This window comes from Symsagittifera roscoffensis, chromosome 3 (assembly GCF_963678635.1).
Source record: "Symsagittifera roscoffensis chromosome 3, txSymRosc1.1, whole genome shotgun sequence".
NCBI lineage: Eukaryota > Metazoa > Xenacoelomorpha > Acoela > Convolutidae > Symsagittifera > Symsagittifera roscoffensis.
In genome coordinates this window covers 68,126,068-68,153,622 of record NC_087064.1, presented here as the reverse complement: position 1 = coordinate 68,153,622, position 27,555 = coordinate 68,126,068, and the positions used below count along the sequence as shown (strand labels likewise).

The 27,555-nt window shown below is 36.5% G+C and overlaps 3 protein-coding genes across 5 annotated transcripts; all 3 read left to right on the top strand.

The window, feature by feature from the left end:
• The first annotated feature begins 356 nt into the window (after window positions 1–356).
• LOC134842787 (uncharacterized) lies at window positions 357–11,319 on the top strand. Of its 3 annotated transcripts, none has more exons than XM_063859278.1 (4): window positions 357–7,988; window positions 10,049–10,267; window positions 10,510–10,788; window positions 11,001–11,319. In XM_063859278.1, exon 1 carries the CDS (start codon window positions 372–374, stop codon window positions 6,840–6,842), a length of 6,471 nt encoding a protein of 2,156 aa, XP_063715348.1. In that variant the 5' UTR covers window positions 357–371; the 3' UTR covers window positions 6,843–7,988; window positions 10,049–10,267; window positions 10,510–10,788; window positions 11,001–11,319. The 3 variants fall into 3 exon arrangements, with proteins under 3 accessions (XP_063715348.1, XP_063715349.1, XP_063715347.1); XM_063859279.1 differs by having other exon boundaries at window positions 10,049–10,271; window positions 10,510–10,706; XM_063859277.1 differs by having other exon boundaries at window positions 10,049–10,271.
• Window positions 10,512–11,269, top strand: LOC134841798 (cell cycle checkpoint protein RAD1-like). The gene is made up of 2 exons (XM_063857835.1): window positions 10,512–10,788; window positions 11,001–11,269. The coding sequence occupies exons 1-2, from the start codon at window positions 10,512–10,514 to the stop codon at window positions 11,267–11,269; spliced, it is 546 nt and encodes a 181-aa protein (XP_063713905.1).
• A 3,725-nt stretch (window positions 11,320–15,044) lies between the features above and the next one.
• Window positions 15,045–27,534, top strand: LOC134842673 (cyclin-Q-like). Its single transcript, XM_063859122.1, has 4 exons — window positions 15,045–15,262; window positions 16,100–16,299; window positions 17,306–17,456; window positions 27,254–27,534. Exons 1-4 carry the CDS (start codon window positions 15,079–15,081, stop codon window positions 27,529–27,531), a joined length of 813 nt encoding a protein of 270 aa, XP_063715192.1. The 5' UTR covers window positions 15,045–15,078; the 3' UTR covers window positions 27,532–27,534.
• Window positions 27,535–27,555: the final 21 nt, after the last annotated feature.

Genomic DNA, 27,555 nt, shown 5'->3' with positions numbered 1-27,555 from the left:
TTATGTTGGACGTGATTCAAAGTCTAAGAGCCAAGTTGCAGATGTTAGTAGGGTCTAATGATCTGACCAAACGAGATAGGACCGACTTTCTTCAACGGAAGTTTGTACCTTCTATTCGTGGTCAGTTGAAAGGACTAACTGTTTATCATGGAGGCGACAGAGAAGCAAAGAAAGTGATCAGAAGAATTGCGGCTGTCTACGAAAGTATTTTTACCGCGAGAAACATCGACGTAACTGTGTCAGCAACCCAGTTAAGCCTAGATTTACCCGACTTAAGTCCGATTCTACGCGAGTTCATGGACGAAAGACGCTCGTCTGATAGAGTAAACAAATTATTCTCTGAACTCAGAAATGCTTCGGAGAGTTCGCGAATGATCGTGTTCGTTGACACTCGCGCCGAAGCAAGAATTGTATGTAATAAACTGGAAGAAAGATTCTCAGATATGAACCCATTGAAGTTGGTAGGCCATGGCGGCTACGATGGAATGGGCTGGGAGGATGAACAGGAAGATGTCATTTCCAAGTTCAACTCGGGTCAAAGTCGTCTCATTGTCTGTACTTCTGTACTTGAGGAGGGTTTGGACGTGGAAGCATGTGACTTAGTCATTCGCTTTTGTGGAGTTAGATCTCTAATTCAGTTCGTTCAGAGCCGAGGACGGGCTCGCAAAAAAGGGTCAAGTCGGTTTGTTGTGCTTCTCAGCGAAGACGAAAAGAAATTCATGTTCGGAGTGAGAGACGAGGAAAAAATCATGGAAAGTATCTTGAAATCGGAATCTGTGTACAACAAAGTTCCCACTTTGGAAGTAGAAAGAATCAAATCTCATCTGGAGTCCAGAAAAGATGTCCAAGAGAACGAATTGGCAATGATAGAAAAGCTGAAAATCCCACAGACTGAAGTTTCGGGCATGGCGACTCTTGAACTCTATTTGAGCGGTGTGTTGGACAACTCGACTGGAAGTCAACACGATGACGTTCAGAACTTCATAAACAATGAAATTCGAAACTGTAATGTTTTCAAGCCAAAGAGAATAGTTATGGAGCATAAAGAGCCGTCCGAAAGTTTACCCCTCTTTTTCGACATTCATACGACTGCTTATGTTTATTTGAGCAAACGCCAAAAATACGGCAAAGTAGCTGAAAACTACAAGGACTTCTGCAGAGTTTGGAAGTTCTTCATTCGCCTTTCGGCTGAAAACCGAACTCTGAACGTCTTCTCGCGTCTTCTTTTAGAAAACAAGCAGCTCGAAAACTTCCCGAATAAGGCTGAATATCATGTTAAAGTTTCCCAAATCAATTTTGGGCATTTCCTCAATGGATATCAGTTCTTAATCGTATGTGGTGCAAGTTTCAGCGGAGATCTGTCATTAGACTCGAGTTATATTCCTGATCTAATTTTGAATCTAGCAGATCAAATGGAAACGTGCCGAATTAAACCTGAGGTGTATGGACGCTTTTTGATTAGAAACTATTCTACAGACAACACAGTTCAGTTTTTTATGTTCACAAACTCTGTCCCACAAACATTTTCGGTAGTTACTGAAGTCTATTGTCGAACAGCTACCACATATTTTCTGCAGAATGTGGCGGAAAATCCGGTGTTGCGTTTCACAATGGACAAAAATGAAGCCGATAAGTTCGCAAAATTGTGTTCGAAATACAAAAATTTTATTATTCCGATTTTCGACTCTCATATCGAAACAGTGGTAAAAGATACACTAATGCCCGATAACACTGCTCACAATATGCCAATGGAAAACGAAGAGTTTGACATGTGGTGGAATTTTTTGGTTCTTCGATCTGCAAGAAAACACTGGCTAAGTCCTTCTGCTATCGAGGATTTGAACGCAGAAGTCAATATAGTGATAGATCTGAGCTTTGAAGCGAAGAGTCTCATTTTAAAACTCATATGTGGCAAAGTTCTCCAATCCCAAACTCCTGTGGACATCTTGACCAAATGGGAGTATTACATGTCAATACCTGCAGATGTGTTGCAGTTAAGTGAGTCTCGAAATCCGGTTCCAGGAGATTGCACGTTGGTAAAGAGGGTCGTTCTGACCCCGAATCGAGTAATTTACAGACTACCTTTTGTATCTGCTAATAACCGATTGCTGAGACTTTGGAAACGAAAGTGGCCGGAAATTGATATAATATCGGTAGTTTTTGCAGACGAACAGATGCAAAGCTTAACCGATGCATGTACGTTCAAGTTTGTCCAACAAACGATGAAATCTGGACTTGTAATAAAAGGTCGTCAATATGATTATCTTTGTGCAAGCGGAAGTCAACTCAGATCCCAGAGAGCATATTTTGTGTATCCTTCAAAAGCTGTGTCAATGGTAAGAAATTATATAATTTCGAATGGAGAAGACCTCAACATTGCAAAGTATACCGCAAGATTGGGATTGTTTTGCAGCGCCGACAAAGAGATTCGAACAGTGCGCGACTCCGAGTTCCAAGTCATTCCGGATATCAAAACTTTGTCAGGGACGGTTGTGACGGATGGTTCCGGGTTCATCAGCAAAGAACTAGCCCAGGAAATTTCAAAGAGTCATCTGGACTTCGACACAGACCACGTTCCGGCTGCATTTCAGGTTCGATTTGCGGGCATGAAAGGAGTACTCGCGGTTGATTTTGCAGAAAAATGCAATGAGTTCAAAATTGGAAGTTATTTGAAAGTATTGTTTCGTGACTCTATGAACAAATTCGAAACACCAGATCGAATGCTAACTGTTGGAAGTTATTCGAAGTTCCTGCCTTTCAGTCTGAATAGAGAGTTCATCACATTGATGGATGCTTTGAAACCGGTCGCAGATTACAAGTTTCGTGCTTTTCTCCTGAGATGTCAAACTAAAGCTTTGGAATCTTTTACAGAACGGTTCAAAAGTACTATTGCTGCTATTGACGCCTTAAGTCAATTCATGAAGAAGTCCGACATTGAATTAGTTACGAAATCAGGGGTGAACATTTTAGAAGAGCCGCTTTGGATTAGTATGCTCAGAGCTACGTATAAAATCCACACTCGTCTCGTCAAGACGAAGACCAGAATCGAGCTGGAGAATGCAGCGCTGTTAATCGGAATACCGGACCCTCTCGGAGTTCTGAGAGACAACGAGGTGTTCGTATGCCTGAGTGCAGACCGTGGTACCCAGAAACAGGGAGTTATCTTTGGGGATGTCTTGATATTTCGGAACCCTGGCTTGCACCCCGGAGACATCCGGAAGGTTTCTGCCGTGAACAAACCGGAACTAAAGCAATGGAAGGACGTAATTGTGATGCCAGCGGCTTTGGCTACCTTTTCTCTGTCAGCTCAATGTAGCGGCGGAGATCTAGACGGTGATAAGTTTCCGGTTATTTGGGAGCCGGAATTAGTTTCACTTATCAGAAGCAGCCACGAGCCATTGGATTATGACAATCTGCAAGTCAATAATCCGCAGCCAAGCGCTAGCATTGAAGCTGAAGACGATGATTCTGACGATGATGATTATGATGATATTTATAGCTATGATTATTACAGTGACGACGATTGCTATGATGATGATAATATACCTCAAAAATCGACTAAGGAAATGGCAAAATTCTTCAAACGTGTTCTCTCCAACGACGCTTTAGGTCGTGTAGCTAACATGCACTTGGCTTTGTGTGACCTGAAACCGAAAGGAGCGTGCGATAAATTAGCTATCGAGTTGGCCAAATCTCAATCGCTAGCTGTGGATTTCCCAAAAACTGGAATTCTGCCTTTAGTTCCAAGAGAGGCCAGAGAATCAGTTACCGAGTTCCCTGACTTCATGGGAAAGGCTTTGAACGTCAGTTATGCCTCCCAAAAAGTTCTCGGCGAATTATACCGTCGTTGCATCGGAACTGCGTACGATCCAAAAATTACTGAACTAAAATCGAAACCACCGTCTAATCTTGATAATGACTTGTTAGTGGATGGCTACCAATTATATGCGGAAGAGGCGGAATCAGTATACAGGTCCTACAAATTGTTTTTAAGAGAGATCTTGGTGGCCTACAGCTTGAGATCTGAAGCTGAGTTGATGATCGGCCGTGCGGTGACTTGGTCAGAAGCAATGAATGTCGACGGAGATCTTAGTGCTAAGACAATCCAGGCTGCTAAAAGTGGACTCTATGAAAGATTCAGAGACGTGTTTTACAGACATATGACGAATGCTAAAAGTGAAGACGTCAAACGGAAAGCATCTGCATGGTACTATGTAGCATACAGCGATTCAAAATCGAAGCCCTGTTTAAGTTTCCCCTGGCTAGTTCTAAGAGATGTCTTGAGCTCAATCAAGAAGGAAGCAAATGAAATAAATCCAGTAAGCTCAAGTGCTGGAACTAAGGTAGACACCAAGTATGGAGAAAGTGCCCAAAAGCTGTTCATGCAGTTCAAGGATAACCTTCTTGATGATCAAAAAGAAAAGTTATCGGTGGTCAAACTGATTGAAAAGTGTCTTCGAGAATCGAAAGTCGACGATAGATTCCAGGTGTCTCCGTACGGGTCAGTGCCCTTATGTGTACATGCGAATGATTCTGACGTAGATATATGTTTAACAAGAGCGTCTAGTCAAATGAAACTGAAGTCTGATGAAGACAAGTTTAGTCAGTGTTCTATGTTGGAGCGCGTTTTGCCATTTCTACAAAGCATCGAGCTAGAACGATGCGAATATGTAAATTCAGCTAAGACTCCTATTATAAAATTGTCAATCCGAACCGCCGATTCAGTCACTGATTGTGACATAAGTGCTGATGACGCTGGCTTCCGAAAAACGAGTCTGATCCAAAACATATTTTCTAAGGATGCCGGCTTCTTTTTGGCATTTTGGCTCCTTGTCAGGTGGGCGCGTGCTTCTCAAATCATTAAACAAACAGCAAATGATGACAATAATTTCATGGCATCCGCTGAATTCTATTTGCTGATTCTAATGCATAGCTTTCAGAATTATCCTGAAGAACTTGAAAACAGTTTTCAAATCTCTGAAGTAGTAGAGAAGATAAATTCAAATACAAAAGAAGTTTTGAATAGTGCGCACAAGTTCATTTTTGAATTTCTGGATAAAATTGGTGAAAAATCAGAAGAGTTCAAGCTCCAATGGCCAATTAATGGGAGTTACTGGGTTGAATACTCCGAGGAACAGGTCAAGCTCCTAGCTCAAAAAGCGCTCGCAGCGAAGCATTGCCTGGCTGTTACTGGAGATGCTAATGTTTTAATCCAGTCATCGTTGGCAAAAAATAATTCTACTGAATGTCTATTCAAGAAAAGACTTCCGCGACTCCTGGCTGTGAAAATTGCGGATACCCTCGATTTCCATGCTCTGACAATGTCAGCTAGAACTGGAGCTAACGTCCGATTTGTCGAGGACTCGAGGCATGTCATCTTTGTTGAAGCATCTGGAAACGCCATAGCTTTGCAAAGGTTCCAAGATGACTTCTTGAGACTTAAAAGATCTCAGGCTTTGCATGGCTTTATACCATTTAAAGTGGATAGATACTTTATTGAGGGTTCGACGTTGCTCCTGGTTCAACAGGCACCAGCGCATACTAGTCGGGTGTCTTTCAAGCCGAGTTGTGGACCCTACCAAATGTACCATGAAGTCCATGAAAGGAGCCTCCCTATTTTGAGCAGCAACAGGATTCCTCTTCATGAATGGAAGAAAAACGCTATCGAGGCTCTGGCTCAGCACTGTTGTCAACAACTTAAAGCTTTTCCTTACGACAACCCGGAAGCTTTAGAAACCCTAGAAATTGGGCTAGGCTTCGGATGTTTTTACACTGTAAACACAAGCTTTGTGTTGCCTCCCACGCAACAGACATTGGCTCTTGACGAACTGAAAGCGAGCATAGAAAAGGCGAGACGCAACCGCAAGAAAATTGATCGCATAGACTTTAAACGACACTGGCAGCCAAAAAAGGATTGTCTGCCAATTTCTTCAAAAAGTGACCAAAAACGATTCGAAATGACAACATTAGGACCCTCTAATACTCGATTGATGGGTATTGGAAGCGAGATGAAATTCGATGAGAGGGCAGAAAAACGAAAGCAACAAAAGAGGTTGTACAAGAAAGGACTCGCGAACTCATTTGGCACAGGAATGTTTGTGAACAACTTCGCGGATGCAAGAAACGTGCAGCAGGCATTCGAGATATACCAGACGACTCTGAGCAATACTGGGTATACTCCACTGGAAAGGAAGAAGCATTATGCGAAGATTACCATAGTTCCGTCGACATCTTATACGGCTAATATCACTCTTAGCGAGAATCTTGAGGTGTTGGTAGTTGAAGAGAGAATGTTGAATTGGGTGCACGTGACTATCTTAGACGGCAACAATGAGAATCTGAAGCCGGGTCAGCAGTTTATTCGCAACCACGATTTAAGACTGAGAGTACAAAGTACGAAGAGGATCAAAAGAGGCACGGAATTGTTCGATTATCTATTTCCGACCGGAGAACTCATTTCGCCGGTGATTGTTACGAGGAAGGATCCAAATTCAGTGCAAGTGGCCGATCACTTCAAACAGGAGCGAATAGACGAACGAATATCCCATGTGAGAGTGATCGACAAACACTTTTATATGAAGAAAGACATTTCGGCTAATAAAAACAGCGTCGTCAAGACTATAATTGGAGAGGTATCTTGCGGAATAGAACACGGAGGAAATAATTTCGAAATGAAAAGGAAATTTTGTGAATTATACCTTCAATTTGACGTGGATTATTTAAAGGGAATAATGAAAAATGAAAAGAGAAGATTGAATAAAACAGAGATTTATCGTCTCTCAGATATTCTCATTCAGGAATCTTTGCTGGTGTCCCAAACTCTGAGAAATCTCATGAAGTAACTTTTTTAAAATTTTTAATCTATTCCGAAACACTATTTCGACCTTCAACAGAAATAGTTTTTTTGGCACTAAATTTTTTGATGTCTCGGTTTTCGAGGAATTGCGTCAATTTCATACGATGTTCTTTCTAAGTTTGAGTGATGTATAAATTAATTTCCATAAACTTGTATTAGATTCTGACCCTAAATCCTATTTCGATTTGTAGCTAATATATTTACATCACTGATGTGAAAAATAGTTTAATTTAATCTGAAATAACGTTTGACGAAAAAGTTTGGATCCAAGGACCTTATATTTTCAAAATGTTTTTGGCTCAAAACACCAATTTTTCAAAAGCTACGGAACTCGGATTAAACTACTCGAGAAGAAAACAACTCGAAACAAAAGAAAACTCACAGTAAAAGCAACTCGAAATAAAAGACAATTGCCAAACAAGGATAGCCGGCTACTGTGCAAGTAGCACAGAATGTTCCGACCATAGTCTTTGAAAATCTACAAAAAATGTTCCTGCCATAGTCTTTGAAAATCTACAAAAAATAAAAATATATATTTTTAAATTGGTGTAGTTTTTGCTGCGTGCTGTGAGAAAAAACATTTGACATAAAACTATAATTCAGGAACATTCGAATGTCGTAGTTATGTAGGCAAATAGGAGAAAAATGACTAGAAAACGAAAATTTTTGGAAAAATTCGAAATTGTTTTGGGAGAAATTTTTCAAGATTTTGGTTCAGAAAATGGAGCTTCAAAAACTAGTTTTACTTGCTTAAAACTCTGACTTTAGCACCTAACTTAGGCAAAATTAAGCTGCTGTAAGCCTGCTCGCTTGCTTTATTCGCTCGAATTAAGACGAAAAATCAAAAATTTCAAACCGGTTTTCTTGACACTGGGTTTATTTTTTAATGTCGCTCGAATGACGACTGAAAGCGCTTAAATATGCTATATCACTCAACTCTCTCCGATGGTTATTTGTGGCTGCTGGTTTTGTGTGGAAAACAAAAAACTGAAACGCCCTAATACAAAGTACCTCAACAAGGATAGCAGGTTGCTGCACAGGAAGCACAGAATGTTCCGACGAGAAAGTTTTTCTTCAAATTAGTATTATTTTTTGTGTGCGGTGAGATGAGAACTATACGAACCCATATAACGTTAGTGAATTAGAATCGACAAATAGCAAACAACATATTTAAAAAAATTTTCTCGAAAGTTTTTTCTTGTTTTTATCAGAATAATCTTTTTATTTTATTGACTTTTTGCCAAAAAAACGCTAAATAAAGCTACCAAAACTAGCTTTGATATGTTGTTTTATTATGGTAGTTTGAATATGATATGACACTCGACCCATTCCGATAATTTTTAGTACCTGATGTTGCTTGGAAACAAAAAAGAAAAACTAAAACACTCGAATAAAAATTTCCTCTCCATTTTCAATGGTCGAAACAACTCGAGAACTCAGAAAAATGACATGAAGTATCGACCGGTATTGAAAAATTCAAAAACGCATATGATTTTTTTTTCATTTCATAAGGCGCTGAAGAAGTATCGCCCATTGCTATTGCGACTTTGAAAACACCCATCGACATTCATTTGAGTTGTCATTGAGTCTAAAATTGTACGTTTCCCAGAAGCAAGGGTATTGTAACCTGGCACCAGCCTTTTTTCACATAAATATATTTGTTCACAGTTGGTGGTATCTTTACTTTTGTCTAATAATTGACATTTTTTGAGAATTTCCGGATTTTGAATGCTCATTGTATTCGATCTTCGTTTTTTATGTTGGTTGTAAATCTAATACTCCGATTTAGTTTTTATTTCATTTTTTTCTTCAGCTTAAAAGGCTTTGGATGATTTTATATCGGGTGAGTCAGTGACATATTGCGTCCTATGATCAGCAAAAAAAATCTTTCGAAAGGGGACTTAAATACTATTCCTTTGAAAACAATTTTTAATGGCTCAACTAGTGTCTTCTCAAGAATTGTTTGTCGGCGTTGTTACCGCTTTTTAATTTTTGTTTCGAGGCTGATTTACTATTCAATTGTCTTGCTCGGAATGTTTTCATTCAAATAAACTACTCAAGAAAAAATCAACTATTGGTAGATCGAATGATTGCGACATAGTCTGTCGGATAGTTTGTCATCCTATTTTTGTGTTTTATCCCAATTGGCGTAAAGCTCCGCTTGGCCTAACAATTTTGTTGATAAAAACTACATTTGACAAAAAATTTCGGCAACAAGGATAGTCTGTTGCTATTTAATTTGCAGTGTTCCTATCTCAACGATTAAAGCTAAGAAATTTCAAAAACTAACAAAAATTCGTCTCATCTTATCAGCGCGAAATCGAATTAAGCGACAAAACCTGATTTTCGTGAATTATACCTATCGTACCGAATGCAAGCGGAGCGTTTGTTTTTATAGCGTTTTATTTAACATATTGTTTTGCGGCCTGTTAAAAAGTTGGTCTGGTATAAGACATTACTTAGTTTTGAGTAAAAATTTCACGGCGAAGCTTTCATTGACTTTTGTCCATTTTTACAACGTTAAGACTACCTGACAATCAACCGCTCTTGTGGTATCACAAATTTCCGTGCTTAATTTGTTTCCTTTTGTGGTTTTTCATGTGTTTTTTGTCTCGTGAAATTTTGGTCTTAGCTATTTGTAAAATTTTGCGATGAATTCCTTTGGCTCTGTGTAAGCATACAGACCAGTTAGAAGAAAATTTTCGGACAATATATTCTAAGCAAATGGTAAAAAACAAAAGACATCATATTGCTTCCTAGCAATTTTTTTTGGAAAGTTCATTCTTCATTAAAAATATCTGCAAAAGTAATTAGGGTGTAGAAGTGATTTTTGGCCCTTTTGGACACTGTCCACCCTTAAAAGACCAACTGAACAATCTCCCTCTTAATATTTAATGGCAACTTCAAACCATAAGGCCTGCATGTAAACTGCTGAAAATTGATTGGCTGAAAAATATTTAAGCAAGTGAGCAATTTCCCTCCTAAGTTGAAGTAGGGGGTAGGTTGTTCTCTTGGTCCGAAATTTTGGGTTATTTTGTGCGGGGTTCAAATCCACAATTCCTTCTAATTTTCAGGCTAATCAGTCGATTATTTGCATATTTGTCTGCGTAATGGCCTGTCTGCGTACTGGGCTGTCCACATGCAGACTCCCACACAATTACTTAAGTTTATATCGATAGCTTTTTCGTTTAGAAGGAGATATTCGATGAATTTTCCATCCACGAATCGGAAGCCGAAGTGGATTTCTCTCTCAATGTCGAAGTACTAATTGAGTGTCTTAACATCTACTCCAACAACTCTTCTTCTATCTCCAGGTTCACAAGTGCCAATCAATCAGTTACAGGAAATCAATCGCAGCTGGGGGTTGGATTGCATCAAACAACTCTATCGAACTTCATAATCGGCAACAGTGTAGGTGCGGTTGTATGATTTTTTGAGAGTAAGATTGCACGATTTGATCCGATCCATTCCCACTGAAACAATACAGAGTTATTTTTGTCGATAATTATACTTGAGTTTGTTTTTCACATTGGTAGCTATAAAGAGTAAAAGTATACGCCACAGAAGTACTTTGAAGATGGAAATTTTGAAACATGGGGTGATTTGAAAAGAGCCGGGTCAGCTATGTGGTTAGCTGTAACTTCTCTTTTCAGTGATGTACTATCGCAACTGTGGAGATCCTCTAACTTTGATCATAGAAGAAAGTTCGGGACTGTGTGGACCAGGCGCAGTCATCACTGACTGTCACATCCGGACTTTGGACACGGACGATGGACCTCTGGATCTGCACTTTCCCGCTGAGGACGTAGTCAACAAAGTGATCATGAATCCACAGGTGCTGTTTGATCGAGTGAGTGAACTGGATATGAGTAGCGACTTTGTGCAGGTTGAATTGTCACCACTCGATCCATACTTTTCACTTTCCACTAAAGGTTAGATTATTAACAAGTCATCCACAGAAAATCCTACGCAGATCATTAGAAGTTTGGTTTTAAATTATAAAAAAGTGTCTTTACATGAGAATTGAATAAAATTATGCTAATGGGAATTTAGTATAATTATGCTATTAGTTGCAATATCTACAGCTTTGAAGGAAAAAGCAGTGAAGTTTTTTTTTCATTAAAAGAAGTCATTTCCTTTTCAGGTAATTTGGTGAAGGTGACGGATAAAGTTGACCAGGACAGCACTCAAATACTGTCATTCGAAGTGAAGAAATACCAGCGCCTCTCATACAGGACAAACATCTTCAAACTCATCCACAAAACTCTCCAATGCTGTAGCAAAGTGAGCATTCGCACCAATGAAGATGGATTTATTTGTCTGCAGTTCATGGTTAGATTTGACAACTGTCCCAAGATATGTTTCGTTGAATTCTTTTTCGCTCCTGCTGAACAAATTGAAATTGACTTGTAATTTGTTTGAATAATTGTTTTGATTTTTTATTCAATTGAGTTTTATTTTGATATCTATTTTTATGAGCTTATATTTATCCCAGAAATCGAGAAAGAAAAAATGAAATCGCACTCATATATTTTTGAGATGTATCAGATCTGAAAGTTGAAATTCATGTTTATTATTCCAACCACGTCACGAAGCGACTGGAAAGAGCTAAGATATTAGCTGTACTATTTTGCCCGATTTTTGCGCTGGTAGTATTGCCCTGGATTTGAGTTTCCAAAAAAAATGAAAATTTGTATGTTTTCGGCTCTGTCCGAAAAGCGGGTCAGAATTGTTGGTTATTTAAATACAAATTTAGTGAAGATCGCTTAATTAAGCGAAAGTACTTTATTGTGAAGATCGCTTAATTAAGCGAAAGTACTTTATTTCTACGCTAAACTCCATATCTCTCTTTATACATAAATGAGTTATTTAGCAAACTTTATCAAACGATTAGCAAGCGTTATCAAACCGGATTAGAGACTTTTTTCGTGTTAGCAACTTGTTTAACAGAATCACTTGAATCCTTTGTATCTTGGTTCATAATGAGTTCAAATTTCTATGTGTGTCCGGAGGTGAAGAATACGCCTGGGACGGCAAAGGTCGTGGTTTTGAATCCGACCAGGATTTTTTTTTCAAACTTAATGACATTTTTACAGAATTATTCCTTTCAAAAAAATGTCAGCCTTTAGTTGTCTGTTTATGTTTTGTCGGCTTTGTTGCCACATCGTATTGATTTTTTGTATTCCTTTTCCAGTTTAGTTGCATTTAGTGTGTTGAATTACTCCTGAACTTTTTATTTTTACAAGCCTTGACTTCGTATGTTTTGCTGTTTTTTTTTTCATTCAAAAACTTGATTCGGCTTAAATGATAACGGCGTATATTTTATTGGCTTAGTGACCTAAATTGGTGTCCTTTCAAAGGAAGAATAAGTTTCATGCTTCATTCCGAAAAAGTTTTATGCCGTCAATTGTGTTTCTGGACGTGCTTTCAGCACATAGATTTTGATTCCAGGCAATATTTTTGAATTTTTTAAGTTGTGGTTTTTTGAAGTGGTTTTTTTCTCTATTTTTTTTTGGAGTTGGTGGCCTTCTTTTCCTGTCCGCTAGCTTGCAGTGCTATTTTTATGTTGTATCGCAAGTGGTGCAAAGCCCCTATTCACCTCTGCGTTTGAAAAAGCATCTTTATCAGCAGGTTTAAGGGCCGCAGAATTGATCTTTTTAAAAAAACTTAAGAAGCATTGAATTGAATAATTTTTTCATCTAACCGTGCCAACAAAACATTATGCAAGTAACATAAAAAATCAGTTTGTAAACAGACTATAAAAGCTCTGGTGGAAAGAACGGGCGAAGCAAGCAGTGTGATCAGTTGAGGTATTTTCTACAATTAATCGCATAAACAATTAACTTCGAGAGAAAGAAGGGATTAAATTTCTTTCTAATCATGTTATTGTGATTGAAAAATTTAAATACCAAGTTTTTCCTAGATTACGAAACCGACCTTAGAAATGCCTATGAATTTGGCAATGAGCCGTGGGGTGTTCGTTTCCAAAAAATGTCCAGAATATCAAACATGTACAAGCGATGGAAAAGAAATCAATTCACCATGCATTAAAGAATGTGCTGGCGTGGCTTCAGATTTCAGCAATACAGTCATATTTTTCATTAATAATCGAAAACAATGTTTACAAAATCCATATTAGGTATAAAAAGTAATTTTAATCATAATTTCTGATTTTGCAAGCAGAATTTTAATTTGTTATGTTATTTTCAAAATAGTCTAGCCATCTGTTTCTAAGCGACTGGACCTCAAAAAGTTTTTTCGACGAAAGTAAAAGTTTGTACGCTGAATTGTTTTTTTTGTGAAGATTAGTGCATTGTGAGAGAGCAAAAAATAAAGTTTCAGACAGTCGATGACATAGCTTGTGCACGATTAATCTTCCGCTTTAGTAAAACTGGTCTGTGATGCTATCGTATTTTCGTTAGCACACAAACAAGCAATCCATCCTGAATTGATTGTTGTTATAGTACTTAAGTCTGAAGCTAAATATTTCCAGGAGCAAAGTCTCGAATTTTTGATAATGCACCACATCGTCGACTTGATTTAGATTTGACTGAAAATTGCTCTTGAAGAGGACAAGTTTGCTGTACTGTAAGTGTTTGACTGAGGTTTGCTTAAAGGTTTTTATTTAAAGGTTTTTACACTGCCAGCTTGCGAGCGTTAGTGTATTAGTACGAGCCTTCTTCTTTTTTTTCTAATTTAACTTGCAAATAAAAGTGTTCATTATAAGTGTTCACTTATTTGGTGGCACTTTTGCTATAACCACGATCTGAAGCATTGGAAAATTCAAAGCAAAGTGTACTAGGAGAAACTTTCTTTTTTTCCAACCTAAGTTGCAAATGTTGGTGCCACTTTTGGGGCACGCTCACTGCTTTTTGATAGCAGCTTTGACATTTGATTAGAAAAAAGTTAACACAGCTGATGCATTGTTAATTCATCAAATGAACCGAAAAAAAATTATTTGTTGTAAACAGCAGTACAATGATAAAGAGATCGATTTCAGAAAATTTGCAAATCAATGTATCTCACAATTTTTTTGAAATGCATTATTTATACATAATTTGGCTTTATGCTTTCCACCTTATTACATACGAAATTGTGTCTTTTTGTGTTTGGTGCTACTTTTGCTGCATCGAATTGGCAATTTATTAGCATGTGTAGCTGCAGTATTGGTGGCTAGTTTTCTAGGATTTTAAGCATCCGTGGCTGATGCGTGAAACTCAAATTTGCGAGGTCGCAGATTCGAATCCGTCACGTAGCCGAGTTTTTGTTACTTGAAGTCTTTTTTCTACTTTTTTATTTCACTTGACAGAGCTGCTTTTTGGTCGCGTTCTCGCAAGTGTTTGCAAAGCGCATCTTCGACTGTGTAACATCTGTTCTCTGCTGTATTTGTGGCTCGTGTTTGTGATATATTAAGCATCAGTGACTGGGTGGTTGGTGCATGAGACTCATAATCTCTAGATCGCAGCTCGAATTCGAGACCTAGACTTAGAATTTTTGCTTTTTGTCGCTGATAAAGCTGCTTTTTGTCGTGTTCTCGCTAGTATTTGCGAAGCGCAGCTTTGAATCTGTGTAAAATATAAATTTTTTCGGTTTGGAGACAATTGTTTGATATGATAATGAAATTGTGACAAATTTTTCAATTATTGAAATTACAAAAAATTTCTAAAGTTAATTCTTGCTTTTTAAATTGAAAACCAAATTGCAACCAAATAGACGTTGCACCTGAGTAACACAAACAAGTTGCACGCAATGATAAAAAAAAAGTTTTCAACCGAAATTTAAATTAGCGTAAATTTTCAAAAAATGGGAGTCATTCGATATTTAAAGGAAAACTTAATTTCACTTAACCCTACCAAATGTTTCACCAAGTGTGTTTTATTTAGAATGATTTTTTGAGTTTGAGAAAACTTGAATTAGCGAGGGAAACAACGGCATTTTTATATAGGCTTGCTAATCGACGCTCATGCTAACAGGCTGGTCCCAAACTTCTCACCCTTCGTTCGTTCGCGGTGCAATTATATATCAAATCTAAAGGGTAAATTCCGATTTTTTGTCCAGTTTGCCCAAATTTTTGTCAGTTGATAAAGAATTTTATAAAAGCAATTTCTATTGCTTTGCAGTTACTATTAATCTTTGTGTCTTATTTTTGAGACGACTTTTTCAGCCTCTCAGTTTTTGACGTCTGTTTTTGTCCGTTGTGGTGGTTGATTCAGATACAGCCTATGGCCTCTCCGCTGTCCAGACTGAACCAACTGTACTTTGTGTTCCAAGTGGGATCCCGCATTCCACTGGATGACGTCACAATCTGCAAGGCCTGCTGCTTCTTCCACAAGTTCTGTGAGGAGGAGAAGGAAGCAGTGAATCTATATGATCTCTACTCAGTCGCAGCTGCATGTCTCAGTTTAGGTCAATTGCAAATTCTTATATTTTTTCAAAGATTTAAAAGAAATTGTAAATAAATCGTTCATTTATTTCAATCAATGAGTGGATGCATTGAGCGTTTTATCATAAACTTTTTTATGACCATAACTTTTTTGGCATATTAATTGACTCTTTTGAGTATTTGAACGGTATATTTTCATCGGCCTTTGAACAGTGCTCAAATGAAATATGAAAACAAGGATTGCCGATTACTGTGCAAGTAGCACAGAATGTTCCGACCAGTCTTAAAAAATTACAACAAAAGTATTTTTCAAATTAGTGTCGTTTTTTCGGCGTGGTGTGATAAATGAATCTGAGCGAAAAGGTAGAGATTAGGCCTTTTCGTCACTCAATGTAAAAAATGCAAATTGGAACAAAATTTTGGTTTTTGGTTTTTCAAATTTTTTCCACAAATTTTTGAAGTTTTTGATTAAAAAAACTCCAAAAACTAACTTCATTTGAGTAAAATTAAATTTTCAAGGCTCACTCGTTCGATACTAGACGAAAAATGAAAAATATATCAATCGGCCGATTCCGATGATTATTTGTGGTAGCTGATTTTGCCTGGAAAACAAAAAAACTAAAACGCACCCGTTTACAAAGTTCATCCCCATTTTCAATGGTCGGAACAATGAGCAGCCATAAGAGAAAATGTTTGAACCATTTTTTGAAGAAACTCAGTAAGCAATTTGTTTGATTTCTTTCTCAACCCATTGTCTGTTTTTTGCTGTATTTTTAGTTCGATCAGTTTATTTTAAACTGGCGGAGTACTTATAAAAAAGCCTAATTTGAATTTAAAACTATTGATGATGTTCTTTCTAGCGAGCAAAGTGTGTGACGATCCTCCCGCATCCTCATCTTTAAGAGACATAATCAATGTTTCCTATCGTAATCTGCACCCTAACGAACCCCCTCTGCAATTGGAGGAACAGTTCTATGACCTGAGGGACTCCCTGTCCAGTATGGAACTACACCTTCTCAGAGTGCTCCAATTTAATACAGACTTCGCCAACTCACACAAGGTAGTAATTAGGTTTGGCTGTGTGCATTAGGTAGGGTTGGGGTATCTGTGACTTAAATAACAAGCGAGTAGACCACACTAATTAAATTCAAATTTATTTGCAAAATTTTAAATTAAAATCAAAACTAGTTTCTAAACTTTAAATTAAATTCAAAAATAGTTTCAAATATTCTGTTTACGCAGAGAGATAGCGAGCGTTGAGTTATATTACGAATTAACATTTTTCTTACCAAATTCGCTGATAAATATGCGCATTTGATGGTGTTTTTACTGCTTGGTATTGACAATTTATTAGTATCTGCTTTATTCGAGGCTCGGTTTTAACGAATGTCGGGAGACCATGGCGTAGATGCAAGGACGTGTGAATCTTAATGTCTCGGTAGGAATGTCGATTCCAGTACAAAGTAAAAGTTTTTTTTTGCAAGGCTTTTTTTCCCTTAATTTACTTAAATGCCTTTTCTGCGCTACTTTTCGCTTTTTTCTCGCTTGTGCCTGCTAAGTGCAGCTTGGCTTGTGTACTTTTTTGCAAAGGGTGAATGAATTAGGCTTAAAAATGCAAGAATGAGAGGTAAAATAGTTGAATTAATTTTGAAACTATAATTAGAAGTAAACTGCAGGTCAGCCTCGAATCAAAATTTAGGGGGTGACTGTGAACCGAATAGAGGTGTTTTATATTTTACGGCCCAAAATTACCAAAGAGTGAGTTGAGCATCTATGACTTATGAAAATCCACATATCTTTTGCGGGAATTAATTTCAACCAATCCGATTCAAGCAATTATGTAATTTTCGAAATAACAAAAAGATCAGTTTTGGGCCGTGTAACTTATAAAGTTGAATAAATAAACCAGCCGAAGTACAGACCAACCGAAAAATTACATCATATGAATGAATTTGGATAACTTTCGTTAGTGCTACATAATTGTTAGATAACTATTACATAACACTTACATTATCGGATGGTTGATACTTCGGCTGAATTATATACCACCGATATTTTGTGTTTAGTATCTGTGCCACTATCTGCTGTCTGTGAAGAAATGGATGCCGCCTGCATCCGAGTATCACTCAGGCTCACTCCTCCTCCCCACTGCACTCACGATTCACCGCGACATCCACCTGTGTCCCGCTGTGCTAAAATACCCACCTCAGATTATTGGTAAGCTGTAATTACACAAGCGCAGAGTAGTGTTATATTACGAAGTTCACTTTTTAAACCCAAGTCTCAAATAAAAAGGCTCATTTAGTGACAATTTTGCGGTTGTAGCATTATATCTGATTTACTTGATGCATTAACATATCTTTGTAACTGGTTTATTGGTGGCTATGGTTTGTCGGTTGTTAAGCGACCATAGTGCAGATGCAGATGTCTTCACAAAATGGTGTCCTCAAAATGTACTTCACTCGAGACAAATTGAGACAAACAAATTCAAATTTGGAAGATTGTTTTTTTTTCTTCATTTTTTAAAATTAGTTTTGACTCATTTTCTGTCGAGTCAGTTCCCATACAATGGTTTTGGTATGTCCCAATGGTGATAGGCATGGTTGCTATGCAATTGTTACGTAATTCTGATTCAATTTACGTTCTAATGTAATTTCGGCTCCAAGATATGGCAGTTTGTAGATATGGCGGTTTGTTGAACATCCGTCGTCCCAATTTATGCAAAGCTCTGATTTACCTCTGTTTACAAAATAGGTTTGAATATCTATCTGTACAGGCTACTGTTTTTCGTTTGATTTTGAGATTTTATCTGCTCTCCATATGCTGCAGGCTTTTGATTTTGTTTTGGTGGCTGCCATTTTTGTGATCGTTTGTATCTGGTAGAATTTAATTTTATGAAATAACTTTTCCTTGACTTATAGCTCTGCCCCTGACTTACTGATTTATGATTTGTGAACTAAACATAAGAAAAATTGCAGATATAAAAACGTGATTTGTGAGCTAGAAACGTGAACAGATAGATATCTTTTTTTTTACAGGAACATTCATGTTCAAGGTGATATCATTTTCTGAAACGCTTTGTTTTTCTTTGTTGAAGATGACCTTTAAATTTAATTTCTAACTTTTGAAATAGAACCAAGAATCATCTTCAACAATTTCAAAAGTTAGAAATTAAATTTAAAGGTTTTATTCGTAAAAACGACTGCATTTTTTCGATGTTTCATCGCTGAGCTAGTTTTGATTTTCAGTGATTTTGCCATGTCAACTTAAATCAGAAAGCCTTGATCTGAGGAGAGTTGATTAAAAGCTGCAATGAGCTTAAATCGTTTTTGGCTCTTTGTTGTTTGCTTGTTTTGGTGAGTGGCTTTTGTTTTCTAATTGAAATCCAGTTAATCTATTCCTTAAATGAACTGATTAACTGGTCAAACGAGTTAACTGTACCAACTGTTTTTTTTTCTTTCAAGAGTTATTGGTCACCTTGAGGTTAATTCACTCGTAGGAGACATCAAGCGGATCATTTGCGTCATTGGAACATTTGCGTCAGTGTCCCATAAATAGAAAAAAATACACAGTATAGATAAGCATAAAGCTCTCAAAGTATAAAGTTTTTTTTCTACCCAATTGTTCCGACTAGCATAAAAGCGTATCAAATATGAATTGTAGGAAGTCAGAAATTCGGTATCAAAAGTAAAGTTGCGTCTGTCGCATTTTGGCTGCGAATAAATTTCCTTTGGCTAAATGACAAATTACCAAGTTAACATTTAACTATGCACGTAAATCCCAATTCTTAATATCCACAAATTAAAGTGGTACAAGCTATTATAATCAATGTCAAATTAAATATCCCACTGTTTTAATCATAGGGATGAAATTTGATTGTTGGGTTTAACAATCCAGTGAAAAGAACTCAAATACTTAAATCTACTTTTTTTCAACCAAACTTGCAAATAAACCAAACTTGCAAATAAAAGTGCCCATTTGGTGGCACATTTTGCTATAATCACTTTGGTTTTTCGTGGCTTGTGTTAGCAAACTGTCAAGGGCGCAGATGAGAGCACGTACGTGAGGCTCAAATCCGAGGTCGGAGGTTCGAATCTGTCACATAGGTTAAGTTCTAACCCGAAAGCCGACGAAAACGGAAAATTTATGCTTGGTTTGTTTTTTTATTCAATCAATTTTTGGCGATCTACATAATAGTTTTTAACTTAAAAAAAGTTATGCCCCGTTGAAAATATTGACTACTTGAAATCAAATTTGAAAACATTTTTACATCCGATCATTTTTTGCAAAGTTTTGGGAGTTTGAAAATTGCCAATTTCACAAATTTATGCGCAGTTTGAAGATTTTATCGCGAATTATTAATGCGCAATTATTAAGTAACGCGAATTATTTATGCGCAGTGAATTATCCCACACTACAAGATCGTTCCAATATGAATTGAGGCTGGCTAATCGGTCGTATTAATTTCGTACGACTCAAATTTTCACACTTGATCTTTGATATTGTCCAAATCTTGTACTTTTTCCGAAAATCTATATGGATTAAGTGGCAGTCGGAACATTCAGGCCTTTGCCCTGATATACTAGCAGTCTTGTTGAGGGTTTTTTTTCCTGTCGTTTTCTTGCTCGGTTTGCGAAGTGAAGCTTCGCCTGTGTAAAAAAAAATTATTTATTTTTCGAGAAGAAATCCTTCGAACTGCATGGTTTGAAAATAACAATCTTTGGCAAAAGAGTTTGCACCAATTGAAGAATTGCAAATGTCAATCTACAACCGATCGACTTCGCGCGCTGACTAAAACTCCGAGGAAAAAACTTCCCAGAATGTATTATATTCTCAACGGATATTATCACTGAGGCTAAAGTCCACCAATTTCTATCTATTATATTTAAATGATGGCTTCACTTTTTTGCCATCTTTAAGCTTTTTCAACGCATTCTTTTAACATGTTTAACGAAAAAATTAAAAATAAAAATTATATATATTGTAGTTAGCCAAAAAGGTTAATCTGAATAGTTAGCCAAGAAGGTTAATCTGAATCTGAACGTAGTGAGTACTCTTATGTATGTCTTGCTGATTTTTTTTGTTTTTTTTTCGGGAAAAAACCTGAAGTTGGTTCACGCTCAATTTTGTTTTTTCGCAGTTTGACTCGGTGATTTCTTTTCAAATTGAGTGTGTTTCCATTGTTAAAAGAAAGGCAAACTCTACTATCGAACAGAAAGAGTGTGAAGGTCACGAAAAAGTGATCGACTTCCCAATTTCGAAAACGGAAATCAGTTACCAGATTTACCAGCGTAATAAAAGTTTTGTCTATTGATCCAGTTTTCTCAAATTGGTTTAATTTTAACCAAAAGTGTCCATATTAAATTGTTATACAAATTCAAACAGCTTTAAAGCCATCTATTTGTTTTTTTTTCGAAATTCAAAAGTTGAAGGTTTTTGAAAACACAAATCAGTTTTTTTTCAATTTCCTTGCGTTCCTTACATTTTCCAACTGGCAGTTGGCTATGTTATATTTAGCTTGGAAACCATAAATAGAATTGAGATTAAATATACTATACTCTAGATACTAAGTTGTCCTCTTTTTTGCGGGTACAACTGCAGCTGCGAAAACCTAAGTGACTTTAATAATTGTTGATCTTTGAATGGCTTTGATGGTTTTCCAGAAATCTGTGTATGACATATACAAGATCGACTCAAATCGTCGGTTAAATCTTTCGAGAGCGTTGTTGTCTGTTTTGGCAGTTTGTTAATTGCTGGGAAACAGACATTCCGCATGTCTTTGTCTAACCTGGCTTTTTGAAAATTTTCACTTTTAGTCTCCTGTGATAGTATCTTCGAAGTAGTTTTAATGTCGTCTTGATTTGATAGCTCTGGATGATACTTTTGTAAAACCGCCTCAAGCCACTGCTTCCTACTTTTTCTAAAGTGCGAGCAATAGCAGCATTTGAGTTGCTGTTTTCGTAAGGAATTGAAAGCGTTCAATCAAAGCAGCTTAATTGATGACAAATCTCGTTCAGACGAAGGGTAATTGAAGCTTTCATGAAATTGTTATGTGCTTCTTTTAGACTGAGGGTAAGAAGGCAGCTAGTATGTCAGGGCAAAGCCCCGAATGTTCCGACTGTCCCTTAGTTTATATCCAATAGTTTTTGTACAGAAAAGTTTGAAAAACTAAAAGTTTTGGGCAAAATCAAACATGATGTGTGAAAATTTGAGTCGTCCGAAAATAATACGAGCAGAAGAGGGGGGGGGGGGGGGTTAGTCTCAAAAATTTTCAAAAACTTTGTCGACTTTTTTTAGGTCGACCCAATTGATATTCTGAGATTTTCTGCGCCGAAGGCAAATTTTTGAAAAGAAACAGGCGAAAAAAAACAAAAGACGCCAAAAATGGATATCTCACGACACGCAAATCCGCCCCTGATTATAACGCCTGTGATTTTTCGTCCAGTGTGTTATGCTGGTATAAGATATCCGTAGCCATTTCTATCTAAGTTTCTTAAATTTTGTAAGAATTGAAACTTTTTTTTTGTTTTTGTCCCAATTTCTTATCATGATTTAATGTTTCTTGAAATATTTGAGCTTTCATTGCTTTGGTGGCATTTACATGTTTAATCAAGTAGAAGCTGTTTTCGTGCATATTGATAAATTTTGGTCTACGAATTAGTTTCTGTGGATCAAAACTGACACCTACGGACACAGTCACAAATAAGATTAGGTTGTAAATCAAATTTAGATTCCCACGAGGAAAACAAACTGATTGTGTTTTCAATCCAATTCTCTGCCAGAAATAGTCGGAAAACAAGAGGTCCCACGCCACCATTTTTAATCTGTCTTGATTAATGGGTATTTAGCATCATTGATGACATTTTGGAGAAAAGCGCCAACGTTACTAGGTATTTTCTCTTAACTTAATTTCTGCAGCCAGCAGATATCTTTTTATTCCTCTTCCTCTTGAAAAAGGGGAAGTCGTTACTGGGTACAAATTCGCATATATTTAACCGTTGAATGATTTCCCAAATTTCTGGACTATTCTCTACTGGGTCAAATAAGGGTGGTGGTGGTGGTGGGGGAGGGGGGAGCGTTTATATCCATTATTTTAAGCAAACACTGCAAAGTCCGAGCGCGTTGTTTCCGAAGTTCACTAATTAATTTTTCCTCCATATGCAAATGTTATTGATTTTGTGAACTTAAGGATTGCTGAAAGTTTGAGCAGCTCATAAAACGTTTTTGAAAATCCTTTCCTCAGTTTGAAAAAGTTAAAAGCACTTGAAACCAATTTTAAGATTGGAACTTGAAGCCTCACATCTAGACTTTGAGCCTCTGTCGTTCCATTGATGGTGTTAAAAATCTGCGCTAATTTGATCTTGAAATTAGATAAAAAACTATTGAAATTGACCACTTAATAGTTATATCATTCTCAAACAGACCCGCTAGAGCATAAAGAGAGAAGTCGAAACCCTCTTAAAACAGCTCAAGGCATACCTATTCGCTCATTTAAAAAAATTCTCAAGTAGTAGGGTCTGAAGGTTAAGGTATTTTGAAATTTGAACTAGACTCCGAGTCTCGTTGCGTTTTTAATTCTTTAATTCCAGAAACCTTCGACTTGAACTTCGATAAATCTCATTGAACGTTTTTTCATGTTAGAAAGACTTGTCAATGATTTCCGGAAATCAAAAAGCTATTTACTATCAGCAGTATATTTCAGAAACTTTCAGAGCCATTTCAGATAAGGGAAGTGGTCACATTGAATAGATTTTTGGCTGAGAACGTTTCACATAACATAAACAACATTCTTTACTTGAAGTGTCCGAGAAAAATTGCAGCAGTTAGAGAAAATGGCATTTTCATGCCCTTAATAAACTGATAAGTCATCGAACCCAATTTTTTTTTCATAGTACTGCTCTGATATTTGCTCGCGGCCGATGTAAAAAAGTCTGTTCAAGTTCTTGAATTTCAAGAAAGAATTAACTTGAAATGTTTAGAAGTTTCATAGCTTAAATAGCTTGTTTAGATATGCTTAAGTTAATAGCTTGAATAGCTTCATTCATAAAAACTAAATTTTCACGAAACGTTTAGGTCTAAGTATTTCAAATTTTCAGAGCTTCAATAGCGTGCTTAAAACAACTTGCGTACTGATTTTCTCTATCAAACAATTCGAAGTTTTTCAAAGGTTCATTGTTTGATTATTTCGCTTAGAAAAATTTAATTTGGCTCCAATAGGAAAACTTAAACTATTCGCAATCCGATTCCTTTCATGAAATACCTTGAAGTATAGCCAAATTTCACAACTTAAATAGCTGGCTCAGAAAAGTTTTTGTGAACCGATTTTGTCTGAAACTACCTTGCGTATTTCTAGTTTGAGCAGCTTCCTAAACAATTGATGTTTTGCGGAATGACTTGCTCTATGAAAAACTTGAAATGTTTCTGAATTTCATTGCTTGATTAGCTTCAATATGAAAGCGTAAGCGTTTTCTATCCCATTCAATTCGCTTCAAAATTTCTTAAATTGAATATTTAGTTTAGAAAAACTATAATTTTTCTTTTTGCTATCCGATTCCCTTTATATCATACCTTAAATTGTTTCAAAGTTTCATAGCGTAAATAGCTTGCTGAGGAAAACTTAATCGTTTCGTTATCCGATTCGCTTCATGAAATATTTTAAAATGTTTCAAAGTTTCATCCAATGAATAGCGTGCTTGAAAAAGTAACAGAAACTGGTTCGCTTCATGATATGACTTGAAATATTTCAAAGTTTCAATGCTGGCTTAAATTTTTTTCAACTTAGTGCAAACTGACTCGGCCTTGAAATAACTTGAAATATTTGAAGTTTCATCGCTTCAATAGCTTAAATAGAAATAATTAAGTTTTTTGTCATCTGAATCGCTACATGAAATTACTTAAAATGTTTCAAAGTTTTATCCAATGAATAGTTTGCTTGAAAAACTAACAGAAACTGGTTCGCTTCTTGATATGACTTTGAAATATTTCAAAGTTTCATAGCTGGCCTAAAAATTTTTGAACTTTTCGCAAACTGATTCGGCCTTGAAATAACTTGAAATATTTGAAGTTTCATCGCTTAAATAGCTTCAATAAAAATAAAGTTTTTTGTCATCTGAATCACCACATGAAATAACTTAGAGAATATCTCAGAGTTTCTGGATTAGATTGCTTAGAAAAATTTTTAACTTTGCGCCCTCCGATTTGATTCATGAAGTAACTTGAATTGTTTTAAAGGTTCATAGCTTGCGCAGAACAACATTTAACTTTTTGCGAGCTGATTAATCATATGAGATAGGCTTGTTAGCTTTTAAAATATGATGTTCAGAATTTCGAGAAAAATAGTTTTGAATGCACCGGAGTTAAGTCATGGACTGAAAATTATAATACTGTAATTCCAAAGTGTTGAAAATAGTACATGCTTTTTTTTGCTGTGCGACTGGCTTTTTTTCCGGCCATTCCTCTTCAGTTTTTTTCCCAAATCGAAGTACTGGTTTAATTTTTTTCGCTCATGCAGTGGGGGCAATCCTGGAAACCAAAATTGTCACCCTGAAGTTTTATTGTCAACGTTTGAAGTTTTGCGAAGTTCTATTGTCTTTTTTGTGTAACTTTTTAAACTTTCAGGGGGGGGGGGGGGGCAAGGTGTTTTCATTGCTTTTACCGTGCTGAACTGTATTGCTAAATTGACTAGGTCAGATTAATTTTAGGTTTGATGGTCTATCAGAATTAGGTATCCAAGAGCAACATCAAAGTAGGTTTTGAGTAGGGTTGAAGAGTTAATTTGTTATTGGATTTTGAGAAGTGATTAGAAAGATGGCAACAATTTGATGGGCTAGCAGGGTGCTTCATCTTGAAAATAGTTCTCGTTGTCAATGATAATATCAAATGAATTGAAGCGAGACTTTGTGAAAAAGTCTGAGAACGGCCAGCAATTGGCGCTTGTTTTGTTAAGGTTTCTTTCTCCATAATTTGCCCGATGTGTGATTTTTTTTGTTCGAAACAACATTCGAATTTTTCTAGTCAACCAAATTGATTTTCGAAGTTTTTTCCAAAAACTATAATACCCGTTTTCTATTTATAGTAGAATTTTGTGCACCGCGGGCAAATCTATCTATACTATTTTTAAATGCGGGCTTCACTATCTCGCTATGTTTAAGCTTTTTCAACGTATTATTTTTGCATGTTAAAAGAAAGAATTTTTTCACGTTTAAGCTATATCGTACATTGCAATGGTTAAGAATTTTTTTTCGATTTTCCATTTTTATGTCAAGGATTATTTCATTTTTGAATTTAGCAACCCAATGGTGGGATGCTATAAGGATTCCCCAGGAGTTTTTTTTTCAAAAATATCTGTAAAACTTGAATTTGAAAAGTTTCACAAAATTTGAAGTTCTCAACCCTGCAGTTGGGTGCTGTCGAGGAACTCTCTGGGATTGCTAATCTTGCCTCCAAATCACACTTCTCAAATTCTTGTAGTTTTCGAGATTTTTTGATGATTTTTTTACGAGACGTTTGTTATAATTTTTTTTCAAGAACTTCCTTTGTTGGAAACTTTGATGGTATCTTCAGGGGTTGCAAAGCTTACCTCTGATTTTAACTGCTCAAATTTTTGTAGTTTTTCAAATATGACGTTTTTTAGGATGTTTTCAAAGTTTTGCAAAGAACTTAGATATAAAAAATTTCACAAATTTGAAGTTTTGATCTCTATAGTGAGGCTCTGTTATGGTTCTCCCAGGAATTGCGATTTTTTTGCCTTTAAATATGATTGCTTAAATCCTTCTACTTTCGAAATATGACGTTTTTTGTGATTTTTTCAAAAAAATTCCAAGAAAACAAATCCATCTTTTTTCTTCAAAGTTTGTTATGTCCATTTTTGTAGTGGGGGCTGTCAGTGTAATTTCAGAGGTTGCGAATCTTGCCTCCTATTATGACTGCTCAAATTTTTGTGTTTTTGAGATATGACGTGTTTTTGAGATATGACGTTCTTAGAAAAAACACAAAATTTGAAACTACTAGCTTGATGAAGAGACAACCGTTTTGTCAGCTTACACCCAGGTGTCGCCAATCTCGCCTCTAAATATGAATGCTCAAATCTTATTAGTTTTCGAGATATGACGTTTTTTATGATTTTTTCAATTTTTTTTCGGGAAACTTAGCTTTAAAAAACTCACTAAATTTGAAATTCCCAACCTTATAGTAGGGTGCAGCCTTCAGGGAATCTCAGTGGTTGCAAATCTGGCCTCCAAATTTCTCCAGAGGCTCTGTTTTTTTTTTGTAAAATTTGAAATTACCAACCCTGTAATTGGGTGCAGTCAGAGTACACTTAAAGGTTGCAGATTTTGTTTGCAATATATGCAGTTTTTCATGAGTTGTCGAAAAATTTGCGTTTGTCGAAAAACTTGCGTTCTTTTGATGGGAAAAGCGCATTATAAAACTATTCAGGGCGATGGCCGAAAATGGATGTCTTAAATTAGTAGCGCAGTGGATGACACAAGAACTAGCTGAAAGGTAATGGAATGCTTTCCGAGAACTGTACTTAAGTTTGTTTTTTATTAAGAGTCAATTGTGAAGACTCAAAGATAAGGCGCGATGATTTTTTTCAGGAAAAGTCTTGAGGTTTGTTCAGGCTCAAATTTACTTTTTCGAGGTTCGACTTATGATTTCTTTTTAAGTTTAGTTCATTCCCTTTGTTGAAAGGAAGGCAAACTCCACTATCGAACAGCGAAATTGTAAAGGTCACGAAAACGTGATCGACTTGTTTCCAAAATGTACTTAAGTTTTCTGAATTCACAGCGGAAAAAAATGGCCAATCGATCCAGTTTCCCAAAAAAGTGTCAATCGGAAATTGTTCTAGAAAAGAGCTTTAAGGTCACCCATTTTATACTTATAAATTCGTAAGTTGAGATTTTTTCATTTAAAATATGTCAGTATTTTTTTTCTGTTTCCTTGCATTCATTGACTATTTTCTAACTGTCTGTTGTCCATGTTACCTTAATAATTATCTTAATTGTTTATTTCAGCGTTGGCAGCAATCTACCTTGCAATGGCGCTGCTAGACTACGAACTGGTCGGCTTCGAAGCCAGCAGCAAACAAAGTCCTACAGAACATCAAAACTTACATTCAAGTTCTGCCTATATGTCTGGAAAAGCGCCGAAAAAAGATTGGTTCCAAGTATTCTACCCAGATGCTGCGAAACAAACACTAGAAACATTTTGCAACGAGTTTATGCAATTGCTAGTTAAAAAGAATGAAAGCTTGAACAGCAGTTCAAACGATCTTTCATCTGAAACTCTCTAAGCCCTTGAACTAGTCCATTAATTC